The 20,458-nt window shown below is 43.9% G+C and overlaps 1 protein-coding gene across 1 annotated transcript in view; it reads right to left on the bottom strand.

Annotated features, from left to right (window-relative positions):
- QSOX2 (quiescin sulfhydryl oxidase 2) overlaps positions 1-20,458 on the bottom strand; it is a 122,601-nt gene that overhangs the window by 31,485 nt on the left and 70,658 nt on the right. Inside the window, exons 7-8 of the mRNA XM_033961110.1 lie at positions 19,180-19,325; positions 13,706-13,846 (exon numbers count right to left, since the gene is read on the bottom strand). Coding sequence (XP_033817001.1) covers positions 13,706-13,846; positions 19,180-19,325 — 287 coding nt within the window. The remainder of the gene's footprint in view (positions 1-13,705; positions 13,847-19,179; positions 19,326-20,458) is intronic.

The following is a 20,458-nucleotide window of genomic DNA, read 5'->3' as shown; positions in this document are numbered from 1 at the left end:
TTCCCTCCCTCTCTCTGCCCAACAATACTCCTCTTTCTTCATCTCCTCATGTGCACCATCTCTCTTTCCCTCCCCAATTCTCCCTTTCTATTCCCTCCCTCACCTCAGCATCTCTTTCCCTCACTCTCTCCATTCTTCCATTCTATGGTCATGCTCCCCTCTCTCCTTCCCTTCATTCTATGTCCCAAGTTAATGCCCCCTCCCTCCTTCCTTCTTTCTATCATTTGTCCAAAGTTTGTGCTCCCTCTTTCTCGAGTCCCAACATGCCCCTCTCCCTCCATTCTGTGCCTCAACTAGGTGCCTCCCTCCGGCAGGTGTTTACCTTCTAGCCGGCTCCCTCCTTCTCACTGCCGCAGTCGCTTCTGTGCACAAAGCCACAGGCGGCAGCTCCTACATGCGTCCCATGCCTGAACCAAAGTTTTCTCTCTGACGTCGCAATGTTAGAGGGAAGGCTTCTGGATGAGGCGAGGGACGAGCGAGGAGCCTCTGCCCGCTGCTTTGTGCATAGAAACAACTGTGGCAGTGAGGAGGAGGGAGCCGACCAGAAGGTAAAACACCCAGGGGTAGCAATGAGGGAAACACTGCATCGTCTTCAAGCTGGCGCACAGTCACCATGGGCTTCATAAAATGGCCAGGCGGGCCGGATTCAGCCCGCAGGCCTTGTGTTTGACACATATGCTCTAGAGGCTCATAGGGAGCCCTGGTGAGCACCCTCAGGACCAGGTTAAGACTCCATGTAGGAAAAGGCTCTTACTGGAGGACACATGCGTAATGCTCCTTTCAGGAATCTAGCCACATCAGGATGTAAGGTCAGGGTGTTTTTGTTAACCTTGGGTTGGAAACATGAAATACCCACTACCTAAACTCTCAGAGAGCTGACCACCAGACATTATTTTTTAGCCTTTCTTGCAGGAATGCTAGCACTTCGGAAATCAGGGCCATGACCGGATCTGAAATCCTCTGTATGGTGCACTTCCAGGCCTTCACATAGGCGGTTAAAGTTGGCTGTTTCTTGGATGATAAAAAGGATGGCAATCGCCACATCTGAACAGCGTTCCGGATCCTCCAGGGCAATTGGGCCCTGCATGAGATATCTCTGGAGGCTCAGAAGTCTGAGGCCTTGGTCCTTCTGTAGAAAGACAAGATCTGCATATTATAGCCATCTCAGCCAGTCTGGCGCGACAAGAACTACCAGACCTGGGTGTGACATTCTCCTTAGGAACCATGGAGGAAACACATACAAGAGCTCTGCCATTAGCCACAGCTATACCAGGGCATCCAAGCCTTCACCTCATGGCTTGAACCTTTGACTGAAGAATTGAGCCGCCTTCCTGTTGGTTGCTGACGCAATCAATTCAAATGATGGGCGACCTCACTGGCTCACAATGCAGTTGAATGCCTCGTGAGACAGCTCCCTTTCTCTGTTTTACCCTGTAGCTTGCTTCTGAACATCTGCAGCACCAGTCAGATGGCTCTTAGCTCCAACCAGTTGATCGACAACTTTCTCTAGGAAAGGGGACCAGCATCCTTTAACCAGATACCCTTTGCAGTGCGCTCCCCATCCATAAAGGCTGGCATCTGTGGTCAGAAGCATCCATGTTAAGATGCAGAAAGGGATACCTCTGGCTAGAGACTATGGCCATAACCACCAGGTCAGACTGCGATGTGCCTGATATGTCCAAGGCACTGGCATCTTCAATACATCCTGTTGCAGGTATCATTGAGCTAGGAACATTTCCCTTGCTCAGGGAACTACATCTATAGTTACTACTATTGACCCCAGCACCTGCAAATAATGCCAAGATTTGGGGTCTGGACTGTCCAAAACGCCCTGATTCAACATGTGAGTTTCTCTCTGCGGGTATCTGGCAGATAGACCATGTTCTCCTTTGTGTTTAACAGGATGCTGAGATACTCCAGACACTGAGATGGCTCTAGGGAGCTTTTCTGAAAGCTGGACCACCCAGCCCAGGTTCTGCAGGAGCTGAATCATCCTCTGCACTGCTGTCCTTCCTTCAGACTTTAATGGCGCTCTTATCAGCCAATCATCCAGATATGGATGCACCTGAATCCCTGCCTTGCAAAGATGCACTTCTACTACCACTATCACACCTTGGTAAAGGTGTGAGGTGCCATGGGCAGGCCAAGCGGCAAGGCCACGAACTGGAAATACTGCTCCAGAACATGGAAGCACAAGAATTTCCAGTGCTCCAGAAATATGGGGCTGTGCAGGTAGGCCTCTGTTAAGTCCAACAAGGCAAGAAACTTCCCCGGCGCCACTGATGCAATAACTGACAGCACCGTCTCCATGCAGAAGCGGAGTATCTCGAGGGCTGCGTTAACCACCTTGACATCCAGAATCGACCGCCAGTCTTCTGAGCCTGTTTTGTGCATTATGAAGTGTACAGAGTATCTGCATGAGCCTGATTCCTCATCCAGCTTCTATGGCTGCCAGATCTAGTCGTCTCTCCATAGTCGCTCTTACTCCGACTGCTTTCTCTGGCCTTCCTGCTGAAGAATCCACAAAGAGGTCCAGAAGGGAACAAAAGAACTTAAACTTGTACCCCTCCTGAATAATTTCCAGTACCCAGCAGTCAGACGTAATCTCTGCTCACGCCTCCCAATAAGCCGTTAAGCTCCCTCCTATTCATAGAGGTCCAGCTCCTGTCCTGGTGTCATAACTGCTTTTTGGGGGGCAGTTGCATGGCAGGAAGATTGAAGATTGGGGGCTTCTTGCCCAAGGGAACTATTTATTTATTTATTTAGATTTCTATCCCGTTGTCCCGGGAGTTCAGAACGAGTTACAATTGACATTCACAAGAGATTAGAGGACAAAAGCATTCGTAGAAGAGACAGGAGGAGTTAAAATGTAGAGAGAGGGGGGGGAGGAGTAGCATGGAGAACACGGAAAGGGAGGAGGGCAGAAGTTGAGGAGGAGTGGGAGGATAGTAAGGAGTCAAGGAAGGGGAGCAAGGAGGCAGATTCATTGGCACTGTTCAGTTGAAGAGAAGAGTCTTTCCGGACGGTCATCAGCGAGTTATGGGAGTAGAGGGGGCTAAGCAAATGGCTCCTGCCCTCTCATATGCCACATAGCTCATGGAACATGGACGATCCTCGGTCCGCCATCTAGCACAAATCTGGCATTAATCCAAAGTATCCTGGCCTGAGAAGTTCATCCCACCTAATTTTAAACAAAATCAAGATGTTTTGAGGCAGATAGGGGCTTTTATTTCCAAATTGGGAAATCCAAGATAGCCACTGTGGTGATTTTAGCACCAAAAATGGCCTGTGGAAGCTACATTGAGGATCAAATATTAGTGATTTTAGTGGTAGTAAACCCTGGTTCTTGCCCCAGAAACCCCCAAAATAAAAATTTTAGAAACCTCCCCGATTTTAGTTTTAAGGCTGTCAGCCTTGTACTCACTTCTTGCGGGTGCTGTACTGAAGCTGCAGTTAGCTTACTGGAAGAATTTCTGCCTCAAACAAGCCTGGAAACCAGACTGCTTGTGTCTTCAGACTGCCTTTCAGACTCCATGACTGGTTTGAGCCCTCAACCCCCACCAGACCACGCACAGAGTTGGGGGGAAAAACACAGTCAGCCCCAATCCTGGATAAAACCACCATGGAGCCACTCAGCCTGCGCTTAAACCCACCGAGACAGAACCTGGGGCGAGCCCGCTCCCAAGTGAATGGTCCCTGAGCTCCTGAACAGTTAGTGCAGGCCAGCCAAGTGGATGCATTGCCAAGCAGTCTGCCCCTTGCGTACAGGACTTCTGACCTCAGAGTCTGAGCTCTCCTAAAGCCAGAGATATCCCAGAGCTGGGAGCTTCTGCAGCACTGAAAGCCTCACAATAGGAAAAAAAAAAGAGAAAAGAAAGAAAAATTAAACATGAGCAGAAGAGACTGGCTCCTATCAACTCGCATGTAGAGAGACAACTGGGGAGTAGGAGGACAGCGCAGAGAGATGAGAGGCAGAGCAAAAAATTATAACGAGGCTCTCGTGGGAATAGATTGGCTACCCAAAGGTTCAGGAATGATGTGCCTGTTGCACTAGAAAGATGAGTTATTTAGAGATAAATTTTAACTGCATTTATCATAGTAAATAAAGAACCCCCTTAAAATGTGCCCCTTGTGGTGGGAAGGGATTTGCATGCATTTGTGAAGCTTGAAGTTATGATGTCTGGCAAACAGATTCAAGCAGAAATACCAACCAAGCCATACCAGTGGTGCAGTGGTTAAAACTACAGCCTTGGAACCCCGAGGTTGTGGGTTCAAACCCACGCTGCTCCTTGGGACCCTGGGCAAGTCACTTAATCCCCCCATTACCCCAGGTACATTAGAGAGATTGTGAGTCTACCAAGACAGACAGGGAAAAATGCTTGAGTACCTGAATAAATTAATGTAAACTGTTCTGAGCTCCTTTGGAAGAATGGTATATAAAATTGAATAAATAAATATTAGGCAGCAGTGATATTGGGGTAACTCACACTGTGTGGGAGAAGGAAATGGTAAACCACTCCTATATACTACCACGGAGGAGGGTGTTTATGAGCAACTTGAAAAACTGAAGGTGGACAAAGCGATGGGACCATACGGGATCCATCCCAGGATACTAAGGGAACTCAGAGAGGTTCTGGCGAGTCCTATTAAAGACTTGTTCAACAAATCTCTGGAGACGGGAGTGATTCCTGGGGATTGGAGGAGAGCGGATGTGGTCCCTATTCATAAAAGTGGTCACAGGGATGAAGCAGGAAACTACAGGCCGGTGAGCCTCACTTCAGTTGTTGGAAAAATAATGGAAGTGTTGCTGAAAGAAAGGATAGTGTATTTCCTTGAATCTAATGGGTTACAGGATCCGAGGCAACATGGCTTTACAAAAGGTAAATCGTGCCAAACGAACCTGATTGAATTTTTTGATTGGGTGACCAGAGAGCTGGATCGAGGACATATGCTAGATGTAATTTACTTGGATTTCAGCAAAGCCTTTGATACAGTTCCTCATAGGAGGCTGTTGAACAAACTTGAAGGGCTGAAGTTAGGACCCAAAGTGGTGAACTGGGTCAGAAACTGGCTATCGGACAGACGCCAGAGGGTGGTGGTTAATGGAAGTCGCTCGAAGGAAGGAAAGGTGACTAGTGGAGTCCCTCAGGGTTCGGTGCTGGGGCCAATCCTGTTCAATATGTATGTAAGTGACATTGCTGAAGGGCTAGAAGGAAAAGTGTGCCTTTTTGCAGATGATACCAAGATTTGTAACAGAGTAGACACCGAAGAGGGAGTGGAAAATATGAAAAAGGATCCGCAAAAGTTAGAGGAATGGTCTAATGCCTGGCAACTAAAATTCAATGCAAAGAAATGCAGAGTAATGCATTTGGGGATTAATAATAGGAAGGAACCGTATATGCTGGGAGGAGAGAAGCTGATATGCATGGACGGGGAGAGGGACCTTGGGGTGATAGTGTCCGAAGATCTAAAGGCGAAAAAACAGTGTGACAAGGCAGTGGCTGCTGCCAGAAGGATTCTGGGCTGTATAAAGAGAGGCGTAGTCAGTAGAAGGAAGAAGGTGTTGATGCCCCTGTACAGGTCATTGGTGAGGCCCCACTTGGAGTATTGTGTTCAGTTTTGGAGACCGTATCTGGCGAAAGACGTAAGAAGACTTGAGGCGGTCCAGAGGAGGGCGACGAAAATGATAGGAGGCTTGCGCCAGAAGATGTATGAGGAGAGACTGGAAGCCCTGAATATGTATACCCTAGAGGAAAGGAGAGACAGGGGAGATATGATTCAGACGTTCAAATACTTAAAGGGTATTAACGTAGAACAAAATCTTTTCCAGAGAAAGGAAAATGGTAAAACCAGAGGACATAATTTGAGGTTGAGGGGTGGTAGATTCAGGGGCAATGTTAGGAAATTCTACTTTACGGAGAGGGTGGTGGATGCCTGGAATGCGCTCCCGAGAGAGGTGGTGGAGAGTAAAACTGTGACTGAGTTCAAAGAAGCATGGGATGAACACAGAAGATTTAGAATCAGAAAATAATATTAAAGATTGAACTAGGCCAGTTACTGGGCAGACTTGTACGGTCTGTGTCTGTGCATGGCCGTTTGGAGGAGAATGGGCTGGAGTAAGTCTTAACAGAGATTTCGGCAGTTGGAACCCAAGCACAGTACCGGGTAAAGCTTTGGATTCTCGCCCAGAAATAGCTAAGAAGAAAAAAATAAAAAAAATTTAAATTGAATCAGGTTGGGCAGACTGGATGGACCATTCGGGTCTTTATCTGCCGTCATCTACTATGTTACTATGTTACTAAGAAAACCATATAGGGAATTTAATGGTGAAGAATGTCATGGTGCAGGAAGATGGGACCTTAAGGTTAGAAGGCGCTAAACAAGACACTGATTTTATGATGTAGTCAGCCCTCTGGCTAATAGGCTGCCATCATATCAAAGAAAATCTGTAGCTGTGAAGACAGAATCACAACTGAAACCTGGAATGTGCAAACTATGGAGCAAGGAAAACTCTATGTAGTAAAAGATGAATCATAATCACCTTCATAGTGAGGAATGACCTTCTGAGGGCAGTTATGGAGTCAACTTTATAGTGAGGAATGACCTTGCGAGGGCAGTTATGGGATATAATGATCAACTCACATGACAATAATTAAAGTTTATGCTCCAACAACTGATGCACCTGAAATAGTCCAGCTTTACGATCAAGTTAAAGCTTAAATTGATGGAACATATGCGACAGTCTCTGGGGAAAAAGTGACTAAAGTAGCAGATCCAAAATTTTGAGAATGGCTGATTTTTCATGACATGGGTCCATAAGCAGTCCAAAAGAAGTTCCATGTCTGAACTTCTGTAACTATTTTTTTTCACTTAAAAAAGATGAGGGTTGGACTGTTATATAACAAATTGTTTGCTCTGGACTGTTTGCTCTAGCAGAATTCATTAAAACCTCACTTTCCCCCCCCCTGATGATTTTAGTCACCTTTTCCCAGAGACAGTACACAAACATGGATGTGCTACTGATGATTTGTGACTAGAATTCCAAAGCTGATAACAGAAAGGAAAGTAATGCAGTAGGATCCTGTGGTTTAAGGATAAGAAATGCAGCAGAAGGTCTGCTTACCAACTTTTGTGAAGTCAACCTATTCACTGCAAAATGCTTTCTTCATTCAGCCAAGCAATGTGAATATATGTGAATTTCACCAGACAGAGAACACTGAAACCAGATTGACTGCATCCTCAGCATGAATCTATGAAAAATTCTACTGCTACTTATTTCTATAGTGCTACTAGATATATGCAGCACTGTACATCAAAACACAGACAGTCCTTGCCTAAAAGAACTTACAATCTAGTCAAGACAGACAAACTGGACAAAAAGGTGCATCAATACACAGTGCTCAGGTGGGGAAATTATAGAGGGAATGATAAGACGGTTCATAGTCATTCGCACATGGGACTTTGGCGCTGACATTGCAGCGCAGACAAATAAGCGCAAGATCCCAGCGCACCGCCTAAAAAGATACTTTTAAAGAGCTCCGATGCGGTGTGTGAATGGGGACCCCCCCCCCCCAGTTTACTTCATACTCTTCACGCTGCTGTTGGGGGGGTTGGAACCCTCCATTATAGAGTAAACTTAACTTTTTTCCAGATTTTTTAGGAAAAAATTAAGTTTTCTCTATAATGTGGGGGGTTGCACCCAGTGTTCCCTCTAAGCGGGCGGGTGTTGTGAGCAAACTTTTTTCACTGTGAGCTAAAAATATCGGGCGCCAGCAAGTTATGAGCCAAATAAATATGTTGCTTTCTACCACAGAACTTCCTTACGTTTGTATGGAATCTATCCCCTTTCAACTTTAGAGAGTGCCCTCTCGTTCTCCCTGCCTTAGCTACTAAGTCTATTCCCTTCAGTACCTTGATTGTTTCTATCATGTCCCCTCTCAATCTCCTCTGCTCAAGGGAGAAGAGGCCCAGTTTCTCTAATCTTTCGCTGTACGGCAACTCCTCCAGCCCCTTAACCATTTTAGTTGCTCTTCTCTGGATCCTTTCGAGTAGTACCGTGTCCTTCTTAAAGTACCAGTGCTGGACGCAGTACTCCAGGTGAGGGCGTACCATGGCCCGGTACAGCAGCATGATAACCTTCTCTGTCTCTTCAGTCCAGCATCTGCCCCTTCCATTCACTGTCTGTCTTTCCCTGCCATCTCTCCTCCTGCCCCCCCCCCACCCCCCAATTTGGTCTAGCATCCATCATCTTCCTTCTGTTCCCCTCATGGTCTGGCATCTCTATCCTTCCCTCCCCCCTGTGGTTTTTAGCATATCTCTCTTCTCATTTCCTCCACTCAGATCTGATCATTCTCTGCTCTCTCTTCCCTTTTCTTCTCTGGTCTTCCTTCTCTATTTTCTGCCTCCATCTAAATTAAATTCTTTCTTACTATTTAGTCCCGTTTCCCTCTTTTCACTGTGTCTACACACAGCTTGTCACCCCTTTCCCTCACCCCTCCATTATCTTACTATTTTCTTCCCCCTTTATTTATCTCCTCCTTCCATCCAGTATGTGTTCTTTCCCCACTTCCATTCAGCATCTGCTCTCCCTTCTCAACTGACATCCATCTGCCTTCTGCTCTCTCTCCCTTCTTCTCACTTCCATCATCTGTCCCCTTCTCTCTCTCTCTCATCTCCTCCATTCCATCATCTGCCCCTTCTCTCTCTCTCTCTCTCTCTCCCCCCCCCAACTTCCATCATCTGCCCCCCTTCCCCTCACCTTTGTGGGTCACTTTCTTTCCCCTGAGGGTGGCTCATGTCACAGGGGAAGCTTTGGCCGAGCAGAACCGCTTGATTGACAGTGGAACTTACTTGATTGATGTCGATGCTGGGGCCCGTTGCCGTTTGAAGGAAAAAAAAAAAAGGTGGAAAAAAGGAACCTGTAAAGGCGAGAGGAAGGGAAACCTCCAGGACAGCTGCTTTTTGCCCTCCTTCAGCGGCCCAAGAGTTCAGACCAGCAGCGGCAGCTCTGTATGCTTTTAACTTCGGCACAGAGCTGCCCCTAATCAATAGTTTAGCGCGGTTTCATGAGGCAGCCTCGGGGCCTTTGATAGCCGGCCCGCTTCGATGATGCGATGTGGGCCGGCCTAGCAAAGGCCCCGAGGCTGCCTTATGAAACCGCGCTAAACTATTGATTAGGGGCAGCTCTGTGCCGAAGTTAAAAGCATACACAGCTGCCGCTGCTGGTCTGGAGGTGCGGAGACAAGGCAGGAGGCAAACGCGGTGGAAGGCAGGAGTCCCGGCGAAGGCAGGAGTCCCGGCACAGCGACTGCAACAGGAAGTTGCAAGTCAGCTGACGCCGGCCTTTCGTTGCGGCGGGGACCGAATCCTTCGCGGACCGGCAAGATTTTGTTTGCGGACCGGCGGTTGAAGAACTGTGCTCTACACTGTGTGCGCTGTGACGAGAAACTTGTGCGCTGCGAGGTAATATTTTGTGCGTCAGCGCACCCCAGCGCAGCTTAGCGGGAACTCACCCCCTACCCCACCCCCAACGGCAGCGCGAAGAGTATGAAGTAAAGTGGGGGGGGTTTCCCCCCACATTCCCTGTCGGAGCTCTGTAAAAGTAACTTTTTAGGCGGCATGCTGGGGTCTTGCGTCGAATTGTCTGCGCTGCAATGTCAGCGCGCCAAAGTCTCGCATGCTTTTGTCTCGTCACCTGTTAAGAGAGATACTGATAGCAAAGACAAGGTCTGGTGCAGGTTGGTTTTCATTTTCCACTGAAAGTACATTTATACTTAGGGGGGAGGGGGGATGGTATAAAGTTCTTTTAAAGGTTTAATCAATAGATAAAAATACAATATTTATATATTTTTTATTAAAATATTTGTGGGAAGGGTGGGTGGAGAGGGAATAAATTTATATATTTAAGATGACAATTGAACGAATTTCAAATGATGTGTAAAAGTTTTAAATGATGTAATATTGTGTACTTGATGTAAGATGGAAAAATGAATAAAGAATTTGAAAAAAACAAAATTTAGCTTGTATGCAAATCAACTCCGCTACCAAATTAAAAACTCAAAAAAATATACCAAATATTAAAGCCAACACTTTCAGGACAGAAACCATGGCCTTGCAGATTTCTTGCCATAAATCTTCATGCATACCATCTCTCATTACTGGGAATGAAAAAAGCCCAAATTCACATGTCATATGAGGTGAGCTCAGTCCCAGTCAATCAGAGACTGAATTCAGGGTTTGTCACCTATGTACAGCATGGATAAAGGGCAAGAATAGCTTTCCTATACAGTCCTTGCTATTCTGCCGGCCACAGAAAGGATTTTGTTTCGTCTCTTTCAAGGACTTTGTTATTCGGTTATTCTCTCTCTTCAGGTTTCTACCCACAGCTGCACAACAGACAGCGTACTGTTTCTCCTTTCCTGGATCTGGACTGTAGATGTTGGTCAGCACAAAGATTATAAGGTTATCTCATCTATTTATTCTTGTTTGGGGTTAGCTAGTGAAGCGGATGCTCTGGAAAGTGAGCTACAGACACTAAAGTTGCCATATATTCTATTAATTATAATACAGGATTTTGTCATTTTCTTTCTGGGAAATATTTATAACTGTTGACTGCTATTGACAACTTGAGAAATCAAAGCACTTTTTTATTTTCTCAGGTCATCATCAGGTCCATCACTGGGTAAACCTGTCATACATTATTAATCTATAAGACTTGTTAGCTTTGGGTCTGGCAAGTGCCTGCATTTACATGCAAAATATGTACTGCAGACAAACTGATCAGTTTCTTCTTCACCCACTGGAACAGAAGTGTTTCCAATGTCAATTGTGTGCTGCGAGCCTCCCCTTGCCTGTTAATGCTACTGAACTACTCTTTGCTTGACAATATACCCCTGGTCTGACCCAGCAGGGGCAATGCTTATGTTCTTATGTATGTCTGCACAGGGATTCCAGCAAGAAGAAATCTGTGAATGGGTAGTACAATTCTAATTTGTACCCCTCTCTAATAATATTGAGGGCTTACCTTCAATGTTAACAGGGTTCACTCCCCAAGGACCCTGGAATGATGTCATATCCTGAAACTCAAGGAATAGACCTGGTCCCCCATCACTGTTTAGCCCAAATGGCATTCACCGACTTAGAGGCTTGATAATTTGCTTCCCAGTCTCCTCAAAAGGAGGGCTGCTGAGATTGAAAGTATGAGTGAAGGCTATAGTTAGAAAATCCCAGCCTATTTAATTGACAGCCTGGCACTTCAACCAGCTGGACAAAGACCTAGCAGAGGCCTTAAGATTTATCTTCTGGAAACCTCTGTGGCTTAACTTCCCTTAAATCCTTTACGAAGTTGGCAATCGCCTCCCTAAACAATTTGCCTCTAAAGGGAAGTTTACCCAGTCAAGACTTGGAAGCCCAAGTCCACAGAACAAGTCCTTCGCCACAACAAACACCCATACACTGAACCATCATTGACAGGGTCATGGTATGTACCAAGTTATAACCAAATCATAAAAGGTATCAGTCATATATTCCAAACCTGTTCCATCCTAGACACCTGACTCTGTTGCTGCTGTTCTAGATCTTAATCCACAAACTGTCACCACACTGACCAACAAAGACCACACAGGAACTTGAAATCAAGCACATTTTACCTGAAAATTCTGAACTGGTCTGGGGAACACCAAGGCAAGACAACCTAAAAACATAAGAGTTCCATAGTAGATATCAAGAAATGGAGTTCACATTGGTAGACTAGTTCCTTGAAGCGCTGCAGAGAAACAGCAAGCCTTTTGCCTCTGAATTGGGCAAGACAATGCTTGTTCCGAAGTTATTTATGACGATTGTACTGACAAAGCTGACTGCATCAACTGTGCTTTCAAATGTAGTGTCTGCAGGAAGTGCAAACTGTTTGAGTTAAAGAGCTTGGCCAATCTGGCCCCAGGCATCTGGAACAGATGGCATCTATGACAAACATTTTTCAACCTCTAAGGTATCTACCAAGGAAAACAGTCTATTGGCCAAGTTGAATCTTCAAACAAATGAAAGCAAATATTTTTAGAAAGACGGAGACCTCAGGGGAAAAGCAGCAGAAAAATCGAAGGAAAAAAAGAATCTAATCACCAAAAACATAAAAGCAAAAATTAGCCATGAGAGCAGATCACATCCATGAATTTGGATGAAAAGAGATTGGATTCAGGAGGCAGCAGCTACATAAAAAAGCACACACACGCCCCCCCCCCCCCCCAACCTAGTTTTTCTGAGCTCCAAGGAAGCTAGTTAGTGTCAACATCTTCAGACATAATTGTGAAGCCAATTTATTCTGCAAACTGACTGAACACATTTTAAACTTATGGGGCTGATATTCAGCACTATTTACATAGCTAGGAATGGCTTCCAGCTGTCTAAACAGCACATAGTCAGTTAGTTATCTTACACTGACTGGCCAGTAACTAGCTATATCACATAACATAGTTGGTCACCACCAATATTCAGCTAAGTATGGCAGCCAAAGACAATCATCTAAAAGGCTGTTGAGACTTAGCCAGTTAGCCGTTGAATACTGGCATTGCTGGTTATGGCTTGGCCAGTCAAAAATAGACTAGAAATTCAATGAAGGTGGCAAGATATGGTTCCAGCACTGAATTTCCATTATTGCCAGCAATCTCCTATGGTGTAAATATGAGCCAGACAACGTTTCTGCCAACATATGCTTAAACAGCCTCAAAGTCTAGGTTCATTTACACCATTTGTGAATAGTATGTCTTCGAAGCTGAACCTTCAGGAGGGAAGCAAAATAATGGGCAAGAAAGATTTAGGGCAAAAATATTATACAAATCTTGTACTTAAACCTAGTGGTATATTTAGATCTCGGCAAAAGAAAATCTTAAGCAGAATACTACTGGGCCGCACCTGTATACTGGCAATAATTGGCAGTGTTTCTCCTCAATAGTGCCAAGGGGGGAAGGGAAGACAACCAATACACTGACAGCCACTAAATGCCACCTTTTTTAAGTTTATACAACAAAAATGGGAAAAATAAATAAAAGGGAGAAACAGATCCAAGAATTAAAACAATTTACCACAAAACATAAATTAAGGCATACATTAAATATGATTCTTTGAACGTCTAACTTAAATGCTTTTTATTAAATAAAAATAATTCTGCTTTATTTCTAATTCACTCCATTTTTGTGGAAGGCTGAATGGGAGAAAGCTAGGCCAGAGTCTACTCTGAAGATAATGAAAGCACGATGAACGTGATAGTGTGAACTGAAAATAAAGGAAGCAAGTTGTCTATTATTGTATGCTTGTAATCCTGAAAGGAGGCAGAATCTCTTCCGAAACACCATAGTACTGAAGATACTCAGCTTTTTTTGTTTTCAAGCAGAGTTTTTGTCCTCGATGTGACTCGATGTGTCAGTGACACAATAATTTAGATCTGTGGGTGTTGGGTGATTGAAAACTTGTTGGACAGTGCGTCTACATTTGTGATTTTTATGCATGAGGACTGTTGAGCAAATTCACAATTTTTGTTAAGTTATATGATGGACAACTATATAGTTGTCTGGACACATTTAAGGATTTGTTCCTGAATAAATCCTTTGATTGTTGTGAATGTTTTTGTATATCTTGGTTTTGGAGTAGGAAAAGCTCTTCCCCTTGAATTATTTTTAATGTGACCTTTTTATGACTCCACTGTATTACTTACTTGTCGTAGTCCTTCCACATTGTCACCTCATTAGTCTCCTTTTTCTCCTTTATGGACCAGGCAGGCTGAGATAGGAGCTTCTTTTTGACACCAGGTAGCAATTTTAAATGAGAAGAGAGAGAGGATCGGAGTGGCTTCAAACTGGACAGAAAACAATAAAGGATCACAAAAAAAATATGCATAAGTACAGTGACAAAGAACTACACATCAGTGTACAACGGCCTACAAACTATAGGCATGCTGAAAAAAGGGAGTAAAAAAGTCAAAGAACCAGCTATGCCTTGGTTTAAAATTATTCTGGTTCATAAGGCCAAGGACAACATGCATCATAACTATACTATACGCGTTTATACTATCCCGTTTAGATTACTGCAACGCTCTACTAGTGGGCTTACCAGCAAAAACATTCTCCCGTCTACAAGGTGTGCAAAACGCCGCAATCCGACTCCTAAAAAACTTGGGCTTCCGCAACCATGTCACCCCTGCACTAACATCCTTGCACTGGCTGCCTATCCAAAAACAATGCACCTTTAAAGCCTTAGTACTAGCTTTCAAGACTTTCCACAAAATGACACCAAACCACCTAGCATCAAAAGTACAAAATTATGTCCCTAACCAATCACTGAAATTCCAAACAGAAAAACGGCTGGTCCTGCCACCAGGCCGCTCACTCAAGTTTGAGACAGCCCAAAGACGCTCATATTCTCATTACATACCCAGAATGTGGCACATCATCCCCCCAGTATTTGGAACTTCAGAAAAGCCGTGAAAACCTTCCTCTTTACAAATCCAGCTCCTTGAAGACCCACATCTACACTCCGGACGGATGGAATCCCAAAGATACCACCTAATATACCAAACGGAATCTCGCTAAAACTCGCATGCCACCGCAATTATAACCTGTATTACTACTACATTCTCTGACAACAAAGATACACCCACCTGCAAAGAAAAGCTATTTCACTTCCAAGTATATCTACACTGAAAATGCTGCAATTTAAACCACCCTATGTCCACTAAGTCTGTATTTGTAAGTCTGCATGTTATGTCTGTACTGTAATTGTTGTAATCTAAACCCCTTTGTCCATGCTGTAAAGTCTGTATGTCTCACTAAAATTTGTTCTACCCATACTGTGAATGTATTCCTGTACCCGTTCTGAACTCCTTTGGGAGGACGGGCTAAATAACTAAATAAAAAACAGAGTAAGACAAAGCAGTGAGAAAAGTAAGCAATATGAAGCTGAAAATGTCAGAAGCCCCAAGCCTACTGCACCCAAATGTCACTTATCTGCAAGAAAACAGCCTTCAATCTTCAATCATCAACCACTACTTGCTTGCAATAACATAAACTATGATAGATTAAGGAGAATGACTTCCTTAATCTCTCATGTAAACCCCTGGATGAGATGAGTACTCTTTATAATATGTGTGCTTTTGAACTGATGTAAAACCTGATGTGAAGACTTTTCCCTAAACACGTGCATTCCCTTTGTAGATTCTAGTCCCACCCAAACTGTACCCAGTTGAAATCTCTGCATGGTGTGGATCTCCATGTGTAATACTATTTTGGAACTGGTCCAATGGCTCAATGAGAGTGCCACATATTACTGTGCAGATGACCTAGGCTTTGGTCATGAGCCAACACGGACTGGAGCTACTGTGGACAGCACTCAGCTCATTAACACCATCTAGTGGCCTGACTCAGTGACCAGCATTTTAAGTTTTGAAAAAAAAATGTTTGCATAACACCCCTGCTTGGTGTAATGGCTAGCCCTAAAGACAAGAGGAGGAGGAAAACCCTAATGAAATACTAAGTAGTACTAAATAAAGGGATATTTATTAAAAGCTTTTCTATACTACAGATCACAATGGGTCTAAGTGGTTTACAATTAAACTGCCATTTTAGTGTGTCACATCCTAGCTGCGGTTCTGATTGAGCTGGACTTCAGACAGAAAAGTAGTGGGCCAGCCACATACATACACACACACACACATTGAGAAAGAGTGCTATATATCTACACACATGGATGTAGAACAGGGAAATCTTTTGTTACATAGTAACGTAGTAAATGACAGCAGAAAAAGGCCTGTATGGTCCATCCAGTCTATCCAGCAGTCTCACACTCAGCAAATAAACTGAATAATTAATAGATTAAGTTACTCTATAAGATGTCTCCCCCCCCCTCCCCGCATAAGCAAGATCTGCACTCAGATGATTGAATGTGGTAAAAAATATGCATACTTGCTCCTGATCCATCTTGCTATATACATGACACAGACCGTAGAAGTCCATCTGGTTTTGGCCACATTGCCCCTATACCAGAGTTGCCTTCAAAGCTAGCTCCAGCCCATCTTATCTTGCCATATATGGGACAAAGACCGAAGAAGTCCGTCCAGCATTAGCTTCATGTCTCCACTGCTGAGGCTGCATTTAAGCATCACTCCTGCGTATCATGAACACAATTATAGTGTTCCGATGATTTTATGAGCGTGTGTGAATACTATTCTCTTTCTATTTAGGGATCCTTTGTGCATTTTTAAACTCTGTTTTTGTCTCCACTACCTCTGCAGGGATGGCATTCCAGGCATCCACCACCCTCTCTTTAAAAGCACAGTTACTTACCGTAAGAGGTGTTATCCAGAGAGAGCAGGCAAATATTCTCACATGTGGGGTGACGTCATTCACATAGCCCCAGTACAGACAGTAAAAAAGTGCACCGACACTTTAAGAATTCAAAGCTTAATACTGCCCACACTATGCATGTGCGAGTGCTTTCCCACTTGACACCAGCTTGCAAAGTCATCAGTTCTGTGGCCAAGCGAAGAAGCCAACTAGGGGAGATGGGTGGGATGTGAGAATATCTGCCTGCTGTCTCCAGATAACACTCGTTACGGTAAGCAACTGCTTTATCCCATACGTGGGAATCCCTAGCTTCAATAAAAGGGATGGAGGGAGAGATGGGTTCCAAGAAACTTAGAAAGATTTGAATTGCCTTGCAAAAATTTAGACCTAATGTCTGATCCGAGAGCAAAACGGAAGGAACCTAATGGAAAAAAAGAATAGATGAACTCCATGCTCTACCAGAGGTAAAATGATTATTCTGAGTTTAAAATATAAACGACCTCCTAGAGTCAGTTGAATCTAAATATAAGTGGTGGAAACACCAAAAAGAATCAGTAACCAGATAAGATAGGACCACTGGCTAATGCACCTATATGGAGCAGCCGACCCAATGAACAGTTAGAAACATAGAAACATAATGGCAGATAAAGGCCAAATGGCCCATCTAGTCTGCCCATCCACAGTAACCATTATCTCTTTCTCTCTCTGAGAGATCCCACATGCCTATCCCAGGCCCTTTTGAATTCAGACATAGTCTCTGTCTCCATCACCTCTTCTGGGAGATTGTTTCATGCATCTACCACCCTTTCTGCAAAACAATATTTCCTTAGATTACTCCGGAGTCTATCACCTCTTAACTTCATCCTATGCCTTCTCATTGCAGAGTTTCCTTTCAAATGAAAGAGACTCAACTTATGCGCATTTACATTATGTAGGTATTTAAACGTCTCTATCATATCTCCCCTCTCCCACCTTTCCTCTAAAGTATACAGATTGAGATCTTTAAGTCTTTACCCATACACCTTTTGACGAAGACCACATACCATTTTAGTAGCCTTCCTCTGGATCGACATCCTTTTTATATTTTTTTGAAGGTGCGGCCTCCAGAATTGTACACAATATTCTAAATGAGGTCTCACCAAAGTCTTATACAGGGGCATCAATACCTCCTTTTTCCTACTGGCCATACCTCTCCCTATGCAACCTAGCATCCTTCTAGCTTTCGCCATCACCTTTTCAACCTGTTTGGCCATCTTAAGATCATCACATACAATCACATCCAAGTCCCACTCTTCTGTTGTGCACATAAGTTCTTCACCCCCTAAACTGTACTGTTCCCTCGGGTTTTTGCAGCCCAAATGCATGACCTTGCATTTCTTAGCATTAAATTTTAGCTACCCAATTTCAGACCATTCTTCAAGCTTCACCAGGTCTTTCTTCATGTTATTAACACCATCCAGTGTGTCAACTCTATTGCAGATTTTGGTATCATCCGCAAAGAGGCAAATCTTACCCGACAACCCTTCAGCAATATCGTTTATAAAAATGGTAAAAAGAACTGGCCAAAGAACAGAACCATGAGGCACACCACTGGTAACATCCATTTCCTCAGAACAATCTCCATTCATCACTAACCTCTGTCACCTTCCATTCAACCAGTTCTTGGCCCAGACCGTCACTTTGGGACCCATCCCAAGGGCACTCAAGTTTATTTATTAGACATCTATGTGGAACACTGTCAAAGGCTTTGCTAAAATCTAAATACACCACATCTAGTGCACATCCTTTATCAAATTCTCTGGTCACCCAGTCAAAGAAATTGATCAGATTTGTCTGACAAGACCTACCTCTAGTGAATCCATGTTGCCTCCAGTCCTGTAATCCACAGGATTCCAGAAACTTGACCATTCTCTGTTTTAAAAATGTTTCCATTTTAATTTGCTTACCACAGAAGACAGGCTTACCGGCCTATAAGTCCCTTTTTCCTCCTTACTTCCACTTTTGTGGAGAGGGACCACATCCACCCTTCTCCAGTCCTTCGGTATCACTCAACTCTAGAGACTCCGGTATCACTCTCGACTCTAGAGACTCATTGAAAAGGTCAGTCTGCGGAGCTACCAGAACTTCCCTAAGTTCCTTCAGCACCCTAGGATGTACACCATCCGGCCCCATCGCTTTGTCTACCTTTATTTTAGCTAGCTCCTCACAAACACAATCCTCTGAAAATCGATTAGAGTCTATTACTCCTCCATCCCTATTCATGTTTGTCTTCTGCGGTCATGCTCCCAGCGCTTCAACTGTGAACACAGAACAGAAATATTTATTAAGCAATTTGGCCTTTTCTTTATCAGCTTCTACATATTCCTCCCCTTCACCTTTCAATCTCACAATGCCACTTTTGCACTTCTTGCTATCACTAATACGTCTAAAAAAAATGTCTTGTCTCGCCGATTTACCGTGTCAGCTATTTTTTGTTTCATTTGCATCTTTGCTTTCCTGACTACACGATCAGTCCTATCCCAGAGTAGATAAGAATGAAAAAGGGAAATGAATTTTGTAATCAAACAAAAGCATGATTTTCTTGAAAAGAATTGCTTTAGACTCGAGAATAAAAAGTAGGAAGTATCCTAGAAAAGCTGATACTATGGAACATAAAATTAAAAAGATATAGTACTGCGTAGAAAAAAGTCAACTCTTGATAAAAATATTTGTAATATTATTATTATATCACATGAAGGTTGAGAAAGTAATGAAATAAGCCTTAAAACGAGAAAAACTAACTTAAGTGGCTAGCTTTCCTCTTCCTAAACTAAATGTTCCATGTATCTTTTACAGTATATTAGTTACTCACATGTTAATTGGTCCATGTGAACCATTGGGATGGATCAGGTAACATGAAGGGACTGAAGCAATACCAAGTTGTTCCAGAAGTGCCTTATCTGAATCCACAGCTCTGTTTACCATAATGTTTTCATATTGAACCAAGTCTAATGTAACCTGGTGGATGAGAGTACAGCGAGTAAGAGATATGTACTGCTCAGAGGAGATCATACATCCCTACAACTACACAAAACATCTACATCTTTAAAAATAGTCCTGCCTTTGCTTAGGGTTTGGCAATGAAAACAAAGCCAGCGTTAGCATCAACTTTTTTCATCAACCTGGAGATCTTTCAGCCAAAAAATATCAGCAGCCCAAATCTTGGTGTGTATGTTTTAAAATCAGTTGAATGCAGGGCAGGATTAATTATTTGGTGGGCCCTAGGCATGCAAGTACACTGAATCCCCTGGACCTGCTGCTCTATGGTCCTGCCCTTCCCCCACCCCCTCACTGCCCCTTCACTGACCTAGCTCCTCTCCACCTCTGCCCCCCCCCATGTTCCCCCTTCCTGTGAGAGTTTACCTCCGGGACTGGTTCCAGAAGTCCAAGTAGCACCTCCTTCATTATTCAGTGCAGCCAAACTCACAGTCTTCAAAAAGATCATGGGCGGGCAGTAGTTCCTACTCCGCTGCCCATGGTTAACCCAGAAGCCTTTCCTCTGACATAAAAATCCCAGTGTCAGAGGAAAGGCTTCCAGGTCAGCTGCGGGCAGCATGTAGAAACCACTGCCCATCGCATTTGAAGACTGAGTTCCGATGCAGTGAATAATGAAGAAGGTAGGGGTGGCAGTACTTGGATGTTTGGAGCTGGCCCGGAGACAAATACACAGAAGTCATTGGAACAGCAGCATTCCAGGCCCCACTGAACTCTTTGGGCTTGAGGCATGTGCCTATTTGGCCTACCCTTTAAATCCTGCCCTGGTTGAATGCTTTTAGCACATATATACCAGCATCAGATAAAATCTACAGTCCTGAAATGTAGCATCTCTTGCTATTGTCACCAAAATGCACACAAATAGCTCTGTCCTAAAACAATTTAATGGATTTCTTTTCTTTTATATTATGATGATTATGTCTGCAAACCACTTTGACTCGTGAGTTCAATGGTTTAGCAAATTTTTAATAAGAATTTTCAATTACATCCTATATAATAAAACGCTAGCCGCGCATGCGCACTCAGACCTGCGTGATCTGTAATCCCTGGTCTGTGAGATGTAGGTCCGTGGCATTGCAGGAGTGCGCATGCGCGCC

Source organism: Geotrypetes seraphini, chromosome 10 (assembly GCF_902459505.1).
Source record: "Geotrypetes seraphini chromosome 10, aGeoSer1.1, whole genome shotgun sequence".
NCBI lineage: Eukaryota > Metazoa > Chordata > Amphibia > Gymnophiona > Dermophiidae > Geotrypetes > Geotrypetes seraphini.
This window is presented reverse-complemented; position numbering and strand designations above follow the sequence as displayed.